The following is a 21430-nucleotide window of genomic DNA, read 5'->3' as shown; positions in this document are numbered from 1 at the left end:
AATTCTCTTGAGTCTTAAAATATAATGTATATGAAAAGTGTTCCACCATATAAATCACTATACACAAAATAGTTGATGAGACTGTAAGATACCTGTGGATAGAAGCTCTGTCTGTCTCACTTTGTATCCCTAGTAACAAATGCTCAATAAACATTTGTTGAATAAATATTTTTAAGTCTTTGCTAAATGAGTAAATTATTCTGCTTTGGAGGTGAATAAAGTTCAAAGGTCTTTAATATTAATTAAAGTATTACTTGAATGCTTTAGAGATGCAATTCTTAATTTTGACCTCAGTCAAAAGATATAAGGTTATGAAAAGATAAACCTAGCTAACCCATTTACCTGGTTCAAAAGTAGACCCCTATTTGCTATAGCAAAATAATTTAAACTAGAATAAAAGGTGCGGTAGAAAAATGAAAATTTTTTGACCCTTTTCCCTTGAAATTACAAAGTTACACATACACATATATTTTAATATTTAAACCACTAACCCTACCACATCAAATGAAGGATATCCTCACACTAGACAGTAGTTAAAGTATTTTATTAAATTAAGTACGTAATTTTCAAATGATTTCATAAGAAATTTTAAAAGCAAAGTTATAAAACATTTTCAATAAAAAAGTACAGAGTTAACAGCAAAATTACATTTTCTTTATAGTACAAATAAAAGTATTTTGTTCCTTATATACTATCTGAAAATTTTATAATATATTCTCCAACTGACAGCTGCAATATATTTTAATGAGAAGTCTCATGGTTAATTCAATCATTTGTTAATCAGGGTTCATCATCTGGACCATAAAATTCAATTGCTCAACTTTAAGGAAAATAATAAAATTCATCATCATGTAATGTGAAGTTATAAAAAGCTCTTCGGGATGTAGATGTATTCTAGCCTTATTTCTCTAATAAATTCTGCAAAGAGACATTAAGTAACACTGTAAACTTGAATTACATTTTAAAAATAAGCACCATTAACATACATTCTACACAAACTTACTTTACCTTTTAAATGACAATTTTTTTTGGCCACGCAAACATTTAAATCTGTTTTCTTTACCATGTAAATAAAAATAAGCAATATTTAACCACTACACAGAAAAATTATCAAACTTCACCTCAATTGCACAATGGAAAAGCACTTAGAAAAAGCACTTGGAAAAAACAGCACATATTATTTCTGTGTCTTTTTTATACATTTTGTCATTTTCTTAAATTGAGAGCAGTTAAAACATTGTCAGAGCAATTTCCTGAGTTTCAAAGTTTCCAATTTCCAGCTCAGAAATAACCAGTCTTCCTTTTATACATGTCCTTTTTCTAAGCATACAAAACACTTGAATTTAAAAAGAAAAAGACCAAAATAAAGGATTGGAAACAATCCAACAGAATTATTTAGCTTTTCTTCTCAAAATGTGTTATAATACACAAGACACTTTAAAGTCAGGATTTCTACTATACAATATGTCCTACATTTAAAGGCCTTAGAATTGCAAGTAGTATTGAAACACTAATAAATTGAAGAAACCTCAACTTGAAAACAATATAGAGATATATGAACAGCCAATAAATGTAAGACAACATGCTTCCATTCTCCTGTTGAAGGAAGGAAATGAATAGCTGGAAATACTGTTAAGAGTCCCCTCAGTCCAACCCCACTTTCCCTGTGGTTTCCACATTAGTTCTCTTTTTCCTCTGGTACATACTGGTAAGAGACTATTGAAAGAATATAACTGTTACTAAACTCTTCCAAATTACAGAAGTGTTATACTTCTAAAATATTAATAACTTTGCAAAGAGCCATTCTAATAAGTCATATATTAGCACAAATATACCAATACATACATGAAAACTTTGATAATCCCCACATTATCATTAGTTTTGACACACAGGATTTAGAAATGGGCAAAAGAGAAAAATTTGATAATCCTCAAACTCTGTTTACATTTGGCATACAGGATTTAGAAATAGGCAAAACAAGAAAGGGGCAATTATAAAATTTTCTTTCATAATTATGTGTTGGTTAAACTATGCTACATAGTGGGGTAGGAGGCAGTTTGGTACTAAACAACTTCATAAAAACATTTATGATGCTCAAAATTTGCCTATATGTTTATGAATGATGATTAAGAAGAAATACCCTAGATTTACCAAAATAAAGCATAAAATTAGAGTTGATACAGTGCAAAACATAGGTTCTTTCATTTGGTTTCTGCCCACAAAATACCCCACCTCTTGTTCTTTTTGACTGCTCCCACATCAATCATAATTATAATAAATAATACTGAAATAAGTCTAGCTGAAGTGCTCAAAAATGATGTTTTTTTAAAACTGGGTAAGGAAATATAAAAACACAGAAAATGAGTATGCAGCTGCACACACTAGAATAATTCTAGGTTTTAGTATTGTTATTCACATTTCTTAAATCGTATCAATTTATACATAGAAAGATTTTATTTCATTAACAGTTGTAGTTTTATAATAAGTTGCTGAAAGGAATTGCTTTATATTTAGTGTATACAATTCTTCTAGACATCACAAAAAACATAATGCCAAACTGTTGGCATTCTTTTCTTTTTTTTAACAAATTACCACAAACATAACAAATGTGAATAATACTTCAATATCAGTCAAGTTAAGTAATCAATAAAGTATCAATTAAGTAATAAACATATTTTTATTTTTGTGGAAATAAATTCAATGATATGGCTCTTCTTTTACAAGCATGCTTTCATGTTATATAAAAACATTTTTTGAATTTCATTTTCATTAAAATGTCTGTTCTTTTGGGAAACCATTCTGAAATTCAGGATTCTTTCAGTAATAGCTCAATCCTATCATTCCTGATCCAAATAATTTTTTAAGCTTATCAAAAAGCAATACAATTGTTGGCTAAAATTACGTATGTTGAAAATATCCTTCATATCCAAAGTCAAATTTATTTAAGCCAGTGTCTCACATTGGAAAATTATACTTCGCCACACTAAACTTGTGTAAAGGAAATTATAACTGACATACTAACAGGACTTTTTAGCTTACCAAAAAACAGAAGTCAATGAAAGTTTCCTTTCAGAAAGTTGGTTCTTTTTAAAAATAAAGGTAAAAAACTTTTAAATTGTAAGAATTTCTCTTATGATTATATCAAAAATGTTTTCTATATCTATTTAAGTTAATAGGATTTTGACCTACTGTAGTTTAGAAATTACATGCCTCAAATACAAAATATAGCTCTTTAGTACTGTCTTCAATACCACTTACACAGACAGTTCTATAAGACTAGAAGCAGTTTTATAAGACAGCAGCACTTGGTAGATATCTAACCATTTCTCCTTCTCTGAAAACTTGCCTGCCTATGGAAGGTATAAAACTGCAATATAATCTCAGACTCCAACTTTACTCCTAGAAAATGTACACACACAGAACAAAGGAACAAAAGGTAAGAGATCACGATCATATACAAAGCAGAAGAAAGTGCAACAGCATGTCTTCCTTCCTGTAGGATACGGCAAAATGATTTTTTTTGTATTGTTTTGAAATCAAAAAGCACTCAAGTGTTTTTGTTAGATCTCCTTTGTTTCATTACTGCTGGTACTAGTACTTCTTCTTTTTTAAATACAAGCCTTTGAAGGGCATGAACCAGGTCTCAAAGCACTTTAAATACCTCTCATAGAAGCCTTTAAGACTTCACTAAATGTCAAACAACAATTAATATAAAGGTTACATTTTCTGTCTGAGAAAGAATCAGAGCATTTCAATCTTTAAAACTGAGCTGATAATTTTCTTAGATATTTTGTAATCAGTAAAAATTCTCTCTAATACTTTTAATAGGCAACATATTTGGCATGTGATTCAGTAAAAAATTAAACTTCTCTTGAATTTTGAAAAACATAATGTTTTCCTGTATTATAACTGGACATTACTTCTAATAAAACACACATTTACAGTACAGTTGACTAAATTACTGCAAATAAAACTAATTTTAACCTACAAACCTTCACACTTTTAAGTCAAGGACATTTATTTTACTTTAGCATGACTTTCAAGCACCCTGGTTTAATTTCAGAGAACCTGCAGAAATGAAAAAAAGAGTTATTTTAAAGATAAGAATTTCAAACTGATTAAGAAACATAATCTTGTAATCAATTCAAGTGCCTATGGTAAACATAATATTCACTATCAAAATACTCTCCTTTAAGTTAAATCCAGGACTAATATCTATGCTTACGTTCCTTTTAATCCATTGTCAAAATAAATACATGACTAAGGCTGGGGGTTACTCCTAATTTAGTAGTTATCACAATTTAAGATTTTTTAAAATTCTCAAGCCTGAATTTGACCCTCATGAACAACAGCACGCTGTATGAAGGATAAGACGATGTCTGCATTACATTATTTCTATGCATTGTAACAGTACCAAGAAATCTCTAATAGGTAAGTCTGATTCATCAGGCCATGAAATGCTTTCAACTCCCTCACTGTGAAATTTAAAGAAACATGTCTCTAAAACAGATCATTAATCCCAACATGATAATGTTCTGGTCTAACTACTCCTTTTGTAAAAGTAACTCTAAAATGTCATCTATTTTCATGCTCAGAATTAACGCTACCATTTTCTATAATATAGCCAACATTTTATTACATGACATAAACAAAATATGCTACACTCGTTCAAACTAGAAGTAAGGGAAGGAGGGTATTTAGATTCCTCATAACCACTTAATGAAAAAGGACATTTCATGTTTGTCAGCTAAGATCAATAATGGCACTTAATTTATAAAGATGTATAAATTCGTAACTGACTGGAGATTTCCACTAATGCTTAAATACATCCAAATTATAACCACATTTTAGCAGAAGCTCCAACTCCTTCCAAAATCCACAGACATGTTATTTCTTTTCAAAGGAATTAATTAAACAGCAACCTTAAACTATGATATGTATAATCTAACTACCTTGAATGATACATTATCAAAAAAACACAAATATACTTATTTTCTTTTAGATTTTTAATTTATGATAGAAATAGTTTTGTCAAATGACTACTTCAACAACAAACATTTTTCTTTCATTTCTGGTTTAGTGGACATCATAAATCTAGAAAGGAATGTTATATATCATAATCTAGTCATGAATTTATGGCTAGAATCAGATGGTTAAATTTAGTTAACTATTTTAACAAATTGTTCTGAGCAAACTATTAGTGTTTACCATCTGCATATGGGCAACTGCCATTATCGATAACAGAAATCTATACTCACCTGAAGCTATGGCTTGTGAGGTATTTAATGACAGCTGGTTTGATGCGAGCAACTCCTCCCTGGCTGTGGTTTCCTCTCCCCGTAATCACAGAGAGATAGGGCTTACCACCATTCTGCTTAAATTCTGTTACAACAGGAATTGGAACCGTTAAAACTGATCTATCTTACATTCTCAACAGAAAACAAACCTTTACTCAAACACGTATGAAATAATTTTCATTAGGATTTAGAGATCTATCACTTCAAAAATCCCCAAATTAATGTTTTTAAATGTACTGTTTCATCTACACTTTAAGTATGGAAGCTTCCCAGCAACTCATCCACCTAAAGACTTAAGTGGGACTTCTCCTGTGGGGAGAGAGATTTCCATGTACTATCAGAATTTCTTTCTGAAATAATGATGACAACAATAATATTAATGATACTTAACAATTATTACACACATGGAGTCAGGCATTGCTTTAAGTGACTTATATTTATTAACTAAGAATCTTTACAACATCTCTATTACTCTGAAGCCACCCAGCTGTGGTCTGATTAGCAGCTCTGCCACTAAATGACTGTGTGATAGGACCATGGACAATTACTTAGCCTATCTGTGCCTATTTCCTTATCAATAAAATGGGGTATAAGGCAACTGCTTTATAGAATATCATCCTCAGGAACAGCCATTAGCAAATCCACTAATTATAGCATGGACTGCAGTCTTACTGCTAAAGATAATCAATTATTAACTTAAGAAACTCTTCCAAACAGATGATTTTAAAATATCGAATGAACCTGAGACTCTTAAAAGACCACAGCTCCTGCTTTGGAAATGACCTTGTGAAAATCAAGTATATAAATCCTGAAAGTCAGTAATAGCTACAATAAAATAACAAAAAAAACCTGTTAATAATAGGAGTTGATTTAATAATTCAATAGATACTTGTTCCTCAGTTATAAACAGCACAAGTTTTGACCTTTAGCATAAAATACATATACACATAAACATTCCATATTCTGCTCAGTAAGTTGCCCTAAGACTCCATCAGATCCACAAACAGATTGTTTTTCGAGTCTCATATCTCCAGGGCAATATTTAGACTAGAATTTTAGTGGATATGTTGCTCCTGCATTTATAATTCCTTCTTTGCTTAAGATCCACCTCCATAACTTCAAGCAACATTTTGTTCAAAATTCAACTCTCTCTGGGTGATGGCTATACACGGGTATTCACTTTGTAAAAAGTTTTTATGCTATACAATAATTATTTGTGCATTGTTCTTTATGTATGTGATATTACAAATAAATGCTTACTTTAAAAAAAAAAATCTCTCAACTAACCATAATTCAGCTCTCATCACTCCCTCACTACCACTCCTCTCATCAGTTAAGTCAGTTATTTACAACATTTCACCTTTCAACAGTTTACTCACTGCTCTGAAAATGTTCTCACATGCCTCAAAGTAGGGTGTCAGAGGATGTTTATTGAATGAATTAATATAATATGCTTAGGTTCCCAAATTTCAGGTTAATCTTGCTTATCACCTTTTTAAACTGATTTTTAAGCATATCTCAGATTTCTTATCAACTGTAAATATTTCAGTATGTATTCAAAAAGGACTCTTTAAAAAAAACATAACCACAGTGTCACCATCATATGGTACAAAGTTAAAAATAGTTCCTTAATATGTTTCTAAAAATGGCTAAAAATGTCCCCCAGTAGTCTCAGAAAAATGTTTTTACTGTGATTTGTTTGAATCAGGGTTGAAACAAGTCCACACATTGTATTTGGTTGATATATTTCTTAACTTTTAATCTAAAGGTTCTCCTTCCCCCTGTGTGTGTGTGTGTGTGCATGCGCTTTCTTTTCTTATCTTTATTTTTTACAATTTGTGGAAAAAATGAGATCATTTATCCTAGATATTTACAGTCTGGATTTTGCTGATTGTATCCCCATGGTGCCATCTAACATGTTCCTCTGTTCCCTATAAATCTGTATAAAGTAGTAGTCAGATCTAAAGGCTTTACCTGTTTCTGGTTATTTGGGGGCAAAAGAAGCTTCATGACTAGTAGTGGTGTATATTTCAATAAGAAGACACAAAAGGGTCAGATATCTTTTTTTTTTTTTAAATTCATCCCCAACTTTGACAATCATCTTTTATGACTAAAAGCAATGTGGGGCAGAGCCACAGATTTTTCCCCTGGACACATTTCTATTCAACAATACTACCATCTGCTGGTGATGTCAGTAACTACAGGCTACCACAGGTAGCACGCACAAGATGGGCTTTGGCTTCCAAAAAGGGTTTGTATCTTGGGTCTGATCCAGTATCACCTTACACAAATTATTTAACACTTTTATTCTCATAATTTTTTCTATTGAGATAAAATTCACCTAACATAAAATTCATGATTTTAAAATGTACAATTCAGTAGTTTTTATTACATTATTACAATGTTGTGTAACCATCAACACGATCTAATTCCAGAACATTCCATTATCTCAAAAAGAAATTCTGTTCCTGTTAGCAGTCAATCTCCATCCCTCCCTTTCCAGTCCCAGCAAACATTAATGTACTTTCTGTTTCTATTGATCTGCCCATTCTAGACATTTCATGTACAATAAATGGAAATCGTGTAGTATGTGGCCCTTTGTATCTGGCTTCTTTCACACTGCATAATGTTTACAAGGTTCATCCATGTCGTAGCACGCATCAGCATTTCATTCCTTTTTATGGCTGAATTATATTCCATTGTATGGATATACTACATTTTGTCCATTCACCAGTTGATAGATTTGGGTTGTTTCCAACTTTTGGCTATTATGAACATTCATGTGCCAGCTTTTGTGTGGATGAATTGTGTTTTCAGTTCTCTCGTGTACAAACCTAGGAGCAGAACTGCTGGGTCATATGGTAGCTCTGTGTTTAACCTTTCAAGGAATGTCAACCTTTTCCACAGTGGTTGTACCATTTAACATTCCCACCAGCAATATATGAGGGTTCCAATTCTCTATATCCTTACTGACACTTATTATTTTCCACTTTATTAAACTATTTATATCATCAGTTTCCTTATCTATAAAATGAGAGGAGTACCTACCCTTTATTCAGTCATTTATTCAAAAGTTTTTAAAAGTGGTGAATGAAAGGTTCAATATACAATAATGATTCAATAATCATCACTGACTCAATTCTTGGCCAAAAAGATGGACATTTAATAATCAATTATACAGCAAGCTTTTTATAAGTACTGTGATACAGAGGAGTACTATGAGAGGCTTTCAATAGGGAGCCTAATTTAATCTGGAGGTCAACAAATGATAACGTAGATAAACATAAAGAAAAGGAGAAGAAGCAAAACACGAGATGAGAATGTAGAGACAGGACAAGGAACAATTATGTAGGGATCTGGGAATTTATGCTAAATGAAACATAGCAACCTGTACTTTCTTATCACAATGCTAACCATTTATGTAACTACTTATTCAATGTCATCTATCCTACTAGACGGCAAACTCCATAAAGACGGGGATTGTGCGTCTTTTTCACTGCTTTATCCCTGATGTCTAGAATATAGAAGATAATCAAATTTTATTGAGTAAATGATTTACTCATCCTCTATAGACAAAATATTCCCTTATAATACTTCCATATAATACTTCTGCTTTTCTTTTCTCCAGATTAAATAATGTATTTAAACCGCTCTTAAATTTTCTCTTTTCTAATCTTTATTGTTGTTGTTTTCTAGTTCTTTCTCCAAGATTTTCAAAATTCTATTTAAAAAACAACTGGGGGAGGGGGATCCTCTACTTTATCAAAGAATGTCTGCTAATAAACAGAGAAGGAACACAAATTATAAAACACCATTATGAGAACTTCCCTGGTAGCGCAGTGGTTAAGAATCCTCCTGCCAATGCAGGGGACATGGGTTTGATCCCTGGTCCTGGAAGATCCCACATGCCGCGGAGCAACTAAGCCCGTGCGCCACAACCACTGAGCCTGCGCTCTAGAGCCCGTGAGCCACAACTACAGAGCCCGCATGCCACAACTACTGAAGCCCACATGCCTACAGCCAGTGCTCTGCAACAAGAGAAGCCACCGCAACTAGAGAAAGCCCACGTGCAACAACGAAGACCCAACACAGCCAAAAATAAATAAATTTTTAAAAATTAATAAATTAATAAATTTTTTTAAAACACCATTATGCAACCACCAATATAATAATTGATTCAGACAAGGATCATCTGTGGATGCTAAAATCATTAGGCAAAATGAGAACAGTTATTCACACAGTCACAAAGTATCAATCACCAAAATTTACTAATTGATTACAAAGGGAGAAAAGGTATATTTACAAAGCAAAATCTGATATGATAGAGTCCCACATTAAGCTAAGAAATCAAACTTGGGAGGGAGGGGCAAGATGGCGGAAGAGTAAGACGCGGAGATCACCTTCCTCCCCACAGATACATGAGAAATACATCTACACGTGGAACTGCTCCTACAGAACACCCACTGAACGCTGGCAGAAGACGTCAGACCTCCCAAAAGGCAAGAAAATCCCCACGTACTTGGGTAGGGCAAAAGAAAAAAGAAATAACAGAGACAAAAGAATAGGGACGGGACCTGCACCAGTGGGAGGGAGCTGTGAAGGAGGAAAGGTTTCCACACACTAGGAAGCCCCTTCGTGGGCAGAGACTGCGGGTAGCAGAGGGGGGAAGCTTCAGAGCCACGGAGGAGAGCGCAGCCACATTGGTGCGGAGGGCAAAGCGGAGATTCCCGCACAGAGGAGCGGTGCCGACCAGCACTCACCAGCCCGAGAGGCTTGTCTGCTCAGCCGCCGGGGCGGGCGGGGCCTGGGAGCTGGGGCTCGGGCTTCGGTGCTAGCCGGGAGGGAGTCCGGGAAAAAGACTGCAGCTGCCAAAGAGGCAAGAGAATTTTTCTTGCCTCTTTGTTTCGCGGCGCGCAAGGAGAGGGGATTCAGAGCGCCGCCTAAACGAGCTCCAGAGACGGGCGCGAGCCGCGGCTATCAGCGCGGATCCCACAGCAACAGGGACGCAGAGGGAAAAACGGAGAGATTCCCGCACAGAGGCTCGGTGCCGAGCAGCACTCACCAGCCCGAGAGGCTTGTCTGCTCACCCGCCGGGGCGGGCGGGGGCTGGGAGCTGAGGCGCGGGCTTCGGTCGGATCCCAGGGAGAGGACTGGGGTTGGCTGCGTGAACACAGCCTGAAGGGTCTAGCGCACCACAACTAGCCGGGAGGGTGCACGAGAAAAAGTCTGCAGCTGCCGAAGAGGCAGGAGACTTTTTCTTGCCTCTTTGTTTCGCGGCGTGCAAGGAGAGGGGATTCAGAGCGCCACTTAAACGAACTCCAGAGACGGGCGCGAGCCGCGGCTATCAGCGCGGACCCCAGAGACGGGCATGAGACGCTAAGGCTGCTGCTGCCGCCACCAAACAGCCTGTGGGCGAGCACAGGTCATTCTCCACACCGCCCCTCCCGGGAGCCTGTGCAGCCCGCCACGGCCAGGCTCCCGTAATCCGGGGACAACTTCCCCGGGAGAGCGCACGGCGCGCCTCAGGCTGCTGCAACATCACGCTGGCTTCTGCCGCCGCAGGCTCGCCCCGCCTCCTCCGTACCGCTCCCTCCCCCCGGCCTGACTGAGCCAGAGCCCCCGAATCAGCTGCTCCTTTAACCCCGTTCTGTCTGGGCGGGGAACAGACGCCCTCAGGGGACCTACATGCAGAGGCGGGTCCAAATCCAAAGCTGAACCCCGGGAGCTGTACGAACAAAGAAGAGAAAGGGAAATCTCTCCCAGCAGCCTCAGAAGCAGCGGATTAAAGCTCCACAAACAACTTGATGTGCCTGCATCTATTGAATACCTGAATAGACAACGAATCATCCTAAATTTAGGAGACGGACTTTGGGAGCAGGATATATTAACTTTTCCCCTTTTCCTTTTTTTTGTGAGTGCAGATGTGTATGCTTCTGGGTGAGATTTTGTCTGTATAGCTTTGCTCTCACCGTTAGTCCTAGGGTTAGGTCCGTCCGTTTTTTTTTTTTTTTTTTGGCTTAAAAATTTTTTTTTCCCTAATAAATGTTTTCTTAATAATTTTTTCCTTATTTTCTATTTTTAAAAAAATTTTTAATAAGTTTTTTCATATTTTTTATTTTAAAAAATTAAAAAATTTTTTTTCTTAATAAATTTTTTCTAAATAATTTTTTTCTTATTTTTAGTATAAAAAATTAATAAATCTATTTTTAAAAATTAAAAAAAAATTTTTTTTTCTTAATAAATTTACTCTTAATAATTTTTTTTCTTATTTTTTATTATAATTGCTTTATTTTATTTTATTTTATCCTCTTTTTTTCTTTCTTTCCATTTTTTCTCCCTTTTATTCTGAGCCGTGTGGATGAAAGGCTCTTGGTGCTCCAGCCAGGCATCAGGGCTGTGCCTCTGAGGTGGGAGAGCCAACTTCAGGACACTGGTCCACAAGAGACCTCCCAGCTCCACGTAATACCAAACGGCGAAAATCTCGCACAGATCTCCATCTCAACATCAAGACCCAGCTTCACTCAACGACCAGCAAGCTACAGTGCTGGACACCCTATGCCAAACAACTAGCAAGAGAGGAACACAGCCCCATCCATTAACAGAGAGGCTGCCTAAAATCATAATAAGGCCACAGACACCCCAAAACACACCACCAGACGTGGACGAACCCACCAGAAAGACAACATCCAGCCTCATCCACCAGAACACAGGCACTAGTTCCCTCCACCAGGAAACCTACACAACCCACTGAACCAACCTTAGCCACTGGGGACAGATACCAAAAACAACGGGAATTACGAACCTGCAGCCTGTGAAAAGGAGACCCCAAACACAGTAAGATAAGCAAAATGAGAAGACAGAAAAACACACAGCAGATGAAGGAGCAGGGTCAAAACACACCAGACCTAACAAATGAAGAGGAAATAGGCAGTCTACCTGAAAAAGAATTCAGAATAATGATAGTAAGGATGATCCAAAGTCTTGGAAATAGAATAGACAAAATGCAAGAAACATTTAACAAGGACGTAGAAGAACTAAAGAGGAACCAAGAAACGATGACAAGCACAATAAATGAAATTAAAAATACTCTAGATGGGATCAATAGCAGAATAACTGAGGCAGAAGAACGGATAAGTGACCTGGAAGATAAAATGGTGGAAATAACTACTGCAGAGCAGAATAAAGAAAAAAGAATGAAAAGAACTGAGGACAGTCTCAGAGACCTCTGGGACAACATTAAACGCACCAACATTCGAATTATAGGGGTCCCAGAAGAAGAAGAGAAAAAGAAAGGGACTGAGAAAATATTTGAAGAGATTATAGTTGAAAACTTCCCTAATATGGGAAAGGAAATAGTTAATCAAGTCCTGGAAGCACAGAGAGTTCCATACAGGATAAATCCAAGGAGAAACACACCAAGACACATATTAATCAAACTATCAAAAATTAAATATAAAGAAAACATATTAAAAGCAGCAAGGGAAAAACAACAGATAACACACAAGGGCATCCCCATAAGGTTAACAGCTGATCTTTCAGCAGAAACGCTGCAAGCCAGAAGGGAGTGGCAGGATATACTTAAAGTGATGAAGGAGAAAAACCTACAACCAAGATTACTCTACCCAGCAAGGATCTCATTCAGATTTGATGGAGAAATTAAAACCTTTACAGACAAGCAAAAGCTCAGAGAGTTCAGCACCACCAAACCAGCTTTACAACAAATGCTAAAGGAACTTCTCTAGGCAAGAAACACAAGAGAAGGAAAACACCTACAATAACAAACCCAAAACATTTAAGAAAATGGGAATAGGAACATACATATCGATCATTACCTTAAATGTAAATGGATTAAATGCTCCCACCAAAAGACACAGACTGGCTGAATGGATACAAAAACAAGACCCATATATATGCTGTCTACAAGAGACCCACTTCAGACCTAGAGACACATACAGACTGAAAGTGAGGGGATGGAAAAAGATATTCCATGCAAATGGAAATCAAAAGAAAGCTGGAGTAGCAATTCTCATATCAGACAAAATAGACTTTAAAATAAAGACAATTACAAGAGACAAAGACGGACACTATATAATGATCAAGGGATCGATCCAAGAGGAAGGTATAACAATTGTAAATATTTATGCACCCAACATAGGAGCACCTCAATACATAAGGCAAATACTAACAGCCATAAAAGGGGAAATCGACAGTAACACAATCATAGTAGGGGACTTTAACACCCCACTTTCACCAATGGACAGATCATCCAAAATGAAAATAAATAAGGAAACACAAGCTTTAAATGATACATTAAACAAGATGGACTTAATTGATATTTATAGGACATTCCACCCAAAAACAACAGAATACACATTTTTCTCAAGTGCTCATGGAACATTCTCCAGGATAGATCATATCTTGGGTCACAAATCAAGCCTTGGTAAATTTAAAAAAATTGAAATCGTATCAAGTATCTTTTCCGACCACAACGCTATGAGACTAGATATCAATTACAGGAAAAGATCTGTAAAAAATACAAACACATGGAGGCTACACAATACACTACTTAATAACGAAGTGATCACTGAAGAAATCAAAGGGGAAATCAAAAAATACCTAGAAACAAATGACAATGGAGACACGACGATCCAAAACCTATGGGATTCAGCAAAAGCAGTTCTAAGAGGGAAGTTTATAGCAATACAAGCCTACATCAAGAAACAGGAAACATCTCGAATAAACAACCTAACCTTGCACCTAAAGCAATTAGAGAAAGAAGAACAAAAAAACCCCAAAGCTAGCAGAAGGAAAGAAATCATAAAGATCAGATCAGAAATAAATGAAAAAGAAATGAAGGAAACAATAGCAAAAATCAATGAAACTAAAAGCTGGTTCTTTGAGAAGATAAACAAAATTGATAAACCATTAGCCAGACTCATCAAGAGAAAAAAGGAGAAGACTCAAATTAATAGAATTAGAAATGAAAAAGGAGAAGTAACCACTGACACTGCAGAAATACAAACGATCATAAGAGATTACTACAAGCAACTCTATGCTAATAAAATGGACAACCTGGAAGAAATGGACAGATTCTTAGAAATGCACAACCTGCCGAGACTGAACCAGGAAGAAATAGAAAATATGAACAGACCAATCACAAGCACTGAAATTGAAACTGTGATTAAAAATCTTCCAACACACAAAAGCCCAGGACCAGATGGCTTCACAGGCGAATTCTATCAAACATTTAGAGAAGAGCTAACACCTATCCTTCTCAAACTCTTCCAAAAAATTGCAGAGGGAGGAACACTCCCCAACTCATTCTACGAGGCCACCATCACCCTGATACCAAAACCAGGCAAAGATGTCACAAAGAAAGAAAACTACAGGCCAATATCACTGATGAACATAGATGCAAAAATCCTCAACAAAATACTAGCAAACAGAATCCAACAGCACATTAAAAGGATCATACACCATGATCAAGTGGGGTTTATTCCAGGAATGCAAGGATTCTTCAATATACGCAAATCAATCAACGTGATACATCATATTAACAAATTGAAGGAGAAAAACCATATGATCATCTCAATAGATGCAGAGAAAGCTTTCGACAAAATTCAACACCCATTTATGATAAAAGTCCTGCAGAAAGTAGGCATAGAGGGAACTTTCCTCAACATAATAAAGGCCGTATATGACAAACCCACAGCCAACATTGTCCTCAATGGTGAAAAACTGAAACCATTTCCACTAAGATCAGGAACAAGACAAGGTTGCCCACTCTCACCACTATTATTCAACATAGTTTTGGAAGTGTTAGCCACAGCAATCAGAGACGAAAAAGAAATAAAAGGAATCCAAATCGGAAAAGAAGAAGTAAAGCTGTCACTGTTTGCAGATGACATGATACTATACATAGAGAATCCAAAAGATGCTACCAGAAAACTACTAGAGCTAATCAATGAATTTGGTAAAGTAGCAGGATACAAAATTAATGCACAGAAATCTCTTGCATTCCTGTATACTAATGATGAAAAATCTGAAAGTGAAATTAAGAAAACACTCCCGTTTACCATTGCAACAAAAAGAATAAAATACCTAGGAATAAACCTACCTAAGGAGACAAAAGACCTGTATGCAGAAAATTATAGGACACTGATGAAAGAAATTAAAGATGATACAAATAGATGGAGAGATATACCATGTTCTTGGATTGGAAGAATAAACATTGTGAAAATGACTCTGCTACCCAAAGCAATCTACAGATTCAATGCAATCCCTATCAAACTACCACTGGCATTTTTCACAGAACTAGAACAAAAAATTTCACAATTTGTATGGAAACACAAAAGACCCCGAATAGCCAAAGCAATCTTGAGAACGAAAAATGGAGCTGGAGGAATCAGGCTCCCTGACTTCAGACTATATTACAAAGCTACAGTAATCAAGACAGTTTGGTACTGGCACAAAAACAGAAATATAGATCAATGGAACAGGATAGAAAGCCCAGAGATAAGCCCACGCACATATGGTCACCTTATCTTTGATAAAGGAGGCAAGCATATACAGTGGAGAAAAGACAGCCTCTTCAATAAGTGGTGCTGGGAAAATTGGACAGGTACATGTAAAAGTATGAAATTAGAACACTCCCTGACACCATACACAAAAATAAACTCAAAATGGATTAAAGACCTAAGTGTAAGGCCAGACACTATCAAACTCTTAGAGGAAAACATAGGCAGAACACTGTATGACATAAGTCACAGCAAGATCCTTTTTGACCCAGGTCCTAGAGAAATGGAAATAAAAACACAAATAAACAAATGGGACCTAATGAAACTTAAAAGCTTTTGCACAGCAAAGGAAACCATAAACAAGACCAAAAGACAACCCTCAGAATGGGAGAAAATATTTGCAAATGAAGCAACAGACAAAGGATTAATCTCCAAGATTTACAAGCAGCTCATGCAGCTCAATAACAAAAAAACAAACAACCCAATCCAAAAATGGGCAGAAGACCTAAATAGACATTTCTCCAAAGAAGAGATACAGATTGCCAACAGACACATGAAAGAATGCTCAACATCATTAATCATTAGAGAAATGCAAATCAAAACTACAATGAGGTATCATCTCACACCGGTCAGAATGGCCATCATCAAAAAATCTAGAAACAATAAATGCTGGAGAGGGTGTGGAGAAAAGGGAACACTCTTGCACTGTTGGTGGGAATGTAAATTGATACAGCCACTATGGAGAACAGTATGGAGGTTCCTTAAAAAACTAAAAATAGAACTACCATATGACCCAGCAATCCCACTACTGGGCATATACCCTGAGAAAACCATAATTCAGAAAGAGTCATGTACCAAAATATTCATTGCAGCTCTGTTTACAATAGCCAGGACATGGAAGCAACCTAGGTGTCCATCATCGGATGAATGGATAAAGAAGATGTGGCACATATATACAATGGAATATTACTCAGCCATAAAAAGAAATGAAATGGAGGTGTTTGTAATGAGGTGGATGGAGTTAGAGTCTGTCATACAGAGTGAAGTAAGTCAGAAAGAGAAAAACAAATACAGTATGCTAACACATATATATGGAATCTAAGGGAAAAAAAAAAAAAAAAAGAGGTCATGAAGAACCTAGTGGCAAGATGGGAATAAAGACACAGACCTACTAGAGAATGGACTTGAGGATATGGGGAGGGGGAGGGGTGAGATGTGACAGGGTGAGAGAGTGTCATGGACATATATACACTACCAAATGTAAAATAGATAACTAGTGGGAAGCAGCCGCATAGCACAGGGAGATCAGCTCGGTGCTTTGTGACCAGCTAGAGGGGTGGGATAGGGAGGGTGGGAGGGAGGGAGATGCAAGAGGGAAGAGATATGGCAACATATGTATATGTGTAACTGATTCACTTTGTTGTAAAGCAGAAGCTAGCACACCATTGTAAAGCAATTATACTTCAATAAAGATGTTTAAAAAAAAAAAAAAAAAAAAAAAAAAGAAAGAGTCATGTACCAAAATATTCATTGCAGCTCTGTTTACAATAGCCAGGACATGGAAGCAACCTAGGTGTCCATCATCGGATGAATGGATAAAGAAGATGTGGCACATATATACAATGGAATATTACTCAGCCATAAAAAGAAATGAAATGGAGGTGTTTGTAATGAGGTGGATGGAGTTAGAGTCTGTCATACAGAGTGAAGTAAGTCAGAAAGAGAAAAACAAATACAGTATGCTAACACATATATATGGAATCTAAGGGAAAAAAAAAAAAAAAAAAGAGGTCATGAAGAACCTAGTGGCAAGATGGGAATAAAGACACAGACCTACTAGAGAATGGACTTGAGGATATGGGGAGGGGGAGGGGTGAGATGTGACAGGGTGAGAGAGTGTCATGGACATATATACACTACCAAATGTAAAATAGATAACTAGTGGGAAGCAGCCGCATAGCACAGGGAGATCAGCTCGGTGCTTTGTGACCACCTAGAGGGGTGGGATAGGGAGGGTGGGAGGGAGGGAGATGCAAGAGGGAAGAGATATGGCAACATATGTATATGTGTAACTGATTCACTTTGTTGTAAAGCAGAAGCTAGCACACCATTGTAAAGCAATTATACTTCAATAAAGATGTTTAAAAAAAAAAAAAAAAAAAAAAATTAAATATAAAGAAAACATATTAAAAGCAGCAAGGGAAAAACAACAGATAACACACAAGGGCATCCCCATAAGGTTAACAGCTGATCTTTCAGCAGAAACGCTGCAAGCCAGAAGGGAGTGGCAGGATATACTTAAAGTGATGAAGGAGAAAAACCTACAACCAAGATTACTCTACCCAGCAAGGATCTCATTCAGATTTGATGGAGAAATTAAAACCTTTACAGACAAGCAAAAGCTCAGAGAGTTCAGCACCACCAAACCAGCTTTACAACAAATGCTAAAGGAACTTCTCTAGGCAAGAAACACAAGAGAAGGAAAACACCTACAATAACAAACCCAAAACATTTAAGAAAATGGGAATAGGAACATACATATCGATCATTACCTTAAATGTAAATGGATTAAATGCTCCCACCAAAAGACACAGACTGGCTGAATGGATACAAAAACAAGACCCATATATATGCTGTCTACAAGAGACCCACTTCAGACCTAGAGACACATACAGACTGAAAGTGAGGGGATGGAAAAAGATATTCCATGCAAATGGAAATCAAAAGAAAGCTGGAGTAGCAATTCTCATATCAGACAAAATAGACTTTAAAATAAAGACAATTACAAGAGACAAAGACGGACACTATATAATGATCAAGGGATCGATCCAAGAGGAAGGTATAACAATTGTAAATATTTATGCACCCAACATAGGAGCACCTCAATACATAAGGCAAATACTAACAGCCATAAAAGGGGAAATCGACAGTAACACAATCATAGTAGGGGACTTTAACACCCCACTTTCACCAATGGACAGATCATCCAAAATGAAAATAAATAAGGAAACACAAGCTTTAAATGATACATTAAACAAGATGGACTTAATTGATATTTATAGGACATTCCACCCAAAAACAACAGAATACACATTTTTCTCAAGTGCTCATGGAACATTCTCCAGGATAGATCATATCTTGGGTCACAAATCAAGCCTTGGTAAATTTAAAAAAATTGAAATCGTATCAAGTATCTTTTCCGACCACAACGCTATGAGACTAGATATCAATTACAGGAAAAGATCTGTAAAAAATACAAACACATGGAGGCTACACAATACACTACTTAATAACGAAGTGATCACTGAAGAAATCAAAGGGGAAATCAAAAAATACCTAGAAACAAATGACAATGGAGACACGACGATCCAAAACCTATGGGATTCAGCAAAAGCAGTTCTAAGAGGGAAGTTTATAGCAATACAAGCCTACATCAAGAAACAGGAAACATCTCGAATAAACAACCTAACCTTGCACCTAAAGCAATTAGAGAAAGAAGAACAAAAAAACCCCAAAGCTAGCAGAAGGAAAGAAATCATAAAGATCAGATCAGAAATAAATGAAAAAGAAATGAAGGAAACAATAGCAAAAATCAATGAAACTAAAAGCTGGTTCTTTGAGAAGATAAACAAAATTGATAAACCATTAGCCAGACTCATCAAGAGAAAAAAGGAGAAGACTCAAATTAATAGAATTAGAAATGAAAAAGGAGAAGTAACCACTGACACTGCAGAAATACAAACGATCATAAGAGATTACTACAAGCAACTCTATGCTAATAAAATGGACAACCTGGAAGAAATGGACAGATTCTTAGAAATGCACAACCTGCCGAGACTGAACCAGGAAGAAATAGAAAATATGAACAGACCAATCACAAGCACTGAAATTGAAACTGTGATTAAAAATCTTCCAACACACAAAAGCCCAGGACCAGATGGCTTCACAGGCGAATTCTATCAAACATTTAGAGAAGAGCTAACACCTATCCTTCTCAAACTCTTCCAAAAAATTGCAGAGGGAGGAACACTCCCCAACTCATTCTACGAGGCCACCATCACCCTGATACCAAAACCAGGCAAAGATGTCACAAAGAAAGAAAACTACAGGCCAATATCACTGATGAACATAGATGCAAAAATCCTCAACAAAATACTAGCAAACAGAATCCAACAGCACATTAAAAGGATCATACACCATGATCAAGTGGGGTTTATTCCAGGAATGCAAGGATTCTTCAATATACGCAAATCAATCAACGTGATACATCATATTAACAAATTGAAGGAGAAAAACCATATGATCATCTCAATAGATGCAGAGAAAGCTTTCGACAAAATTCAACACCCATTTATGATAAAAGTCCTGCAGAAAGTAGGCATAGAGGGAACTTTCCTCAACATAATAAAGGCCGTATATGACAAACCCACAGCCAACATTGTCCTCAATGGTGAAAAACTGAAACCATTTCCACTAAGATCAGGAACAAGACAAGGTTGCCCACTCTCACCACTATTATTCAACATAGTTTTGGAAGTGTTAGCCACAGCAATCAGAGACGAAAAAGAAATAAAAGGAATCCAAATCGGAAAAGAAGAAGTAAAGCTGTCACTGTTTGCAGATGACATGATACTATACATAGAGAATCCAAAAGATGCTACCAGAAAACTACTAGAGCTAATCAATGAATTTGGTAAAGTAGCAGGATACAAAATTAATGCACAGAAATCTCTTGCATTCCTGTATACTAATGATGAAAAATCTGAAAGTGAAATTAAGAAAACACTCCCGTTTACCATTGCAACAAAAAGAATAAAATACCTAGGAATAAACCTACCTAAGGAGACAAAAGACCTGTATGCAGAAAATTATAGGACACTGATGAAAGAAATTAAAGATGATACAAATAGATGGAGAGATATACCATGTTCTTGGATTGGAAGAATAAACATTGTGAAAATGACTCTGCTACCCAAAGCAATCTACAGATTCAATGCAATCCCTATCAAACTACCACTGGCATTTTTCACAGAACTAGAACAAAAAATTTCACAATTTGTATGGAAACACAAAAGACCCCGAATAGCCAAAGCAATCTTGAGAACGAAAAATGGAGCTGGAGGAATCAGGCTCCCTGACTTCAGACTATATTACAAAGCTACAGTAATCAAGACAGTTTGGTACTGGCACAAAAACAGAAATATAGATCAATGGAACAGGATAGAAAGCCCAGAGATAAGCCCACGCACATATGGTCACCTTATCTTTGATAAAGGAGGCAAGCATATACAGTGGAGAAAAGACAGCCTCTTCAATAAGTGGTGCTGGGAAAATTGGACAGGTACATGTAAAAGTATGAAATTAGAACACTCCCTGACACCATACACAAAAATAAACTCAAAATGGATTAAAGACCTAAGTGTAAGGCCAGACACTATCAAACTCTTAGAGGAAAACATAGGCAGAACACTGTATGACATAAGTCACAGCAAGATCCTTTTTGACCCAGGTCCTAGAGAAATGGAAATAAAAACACAAATAAACAAATGGGACCTAATGAAACTTAAAAGCTTTTGCACAGCAAAGGAAACCATAAACAAGACCAAAAGACAACCC

At 36.4% G+C, this 21430-nt stretch overlaps 1 protein-coding gene across 2 annotated transcripts in view; it reads right to left on the bottom strand.

The window, feature by feature from the left end:
• Positions 1-565: 565 nt before the first annotated feature.
• N4BP2 (NEDD4 binding protein 2) overlaps positions 566-21430 on the bottom strand; it is a 109897-nt gene continuing 89032 nt past the window's right edge. For both annotated transcript variants that reach the window (XM_061192192.1, XM_061192191.1), the window contains 3 exons: positions 5259-5382; positions 3993-4068; positions 566-918 (listed from right to left, as the gene is read on the bottom strand). In XM_061192192.1, the coding sequence (XP_061048175.1) occupies positions 4023-4068; positions 5259-5382 (170 nt within the window). In that variant the 3' untranslated portion in view covers positions 566-918; positions 3993-4022. The remainder of the gene's footprint in view (positions 919-3992; positions 4069-5258; positions 5383-21430) is intronic.

The sequence above is a fragment of the Eubalaena glacialis genome, chromosome 5, assembly GCF_028564815.1.
Source record: "Eubalaena glacialis isolate mEubGla1 chromosome 5, mEubGla1.1.hap2.+ XY, whole genome shotgun sequence".
Taxonomy (NCBI): domain Eukaryota; kingdom Metazoa; phylum Chordata; class Mammalia; order Artiodactyla; family Balaenidae; genus Eubalaena; species Eubalaena glacialis.
The sequence above is the reverse complement of the archived record's forward strand: the minus strand, read 5'-3'. Positions and strand labels throughout refer to the sequence as shown.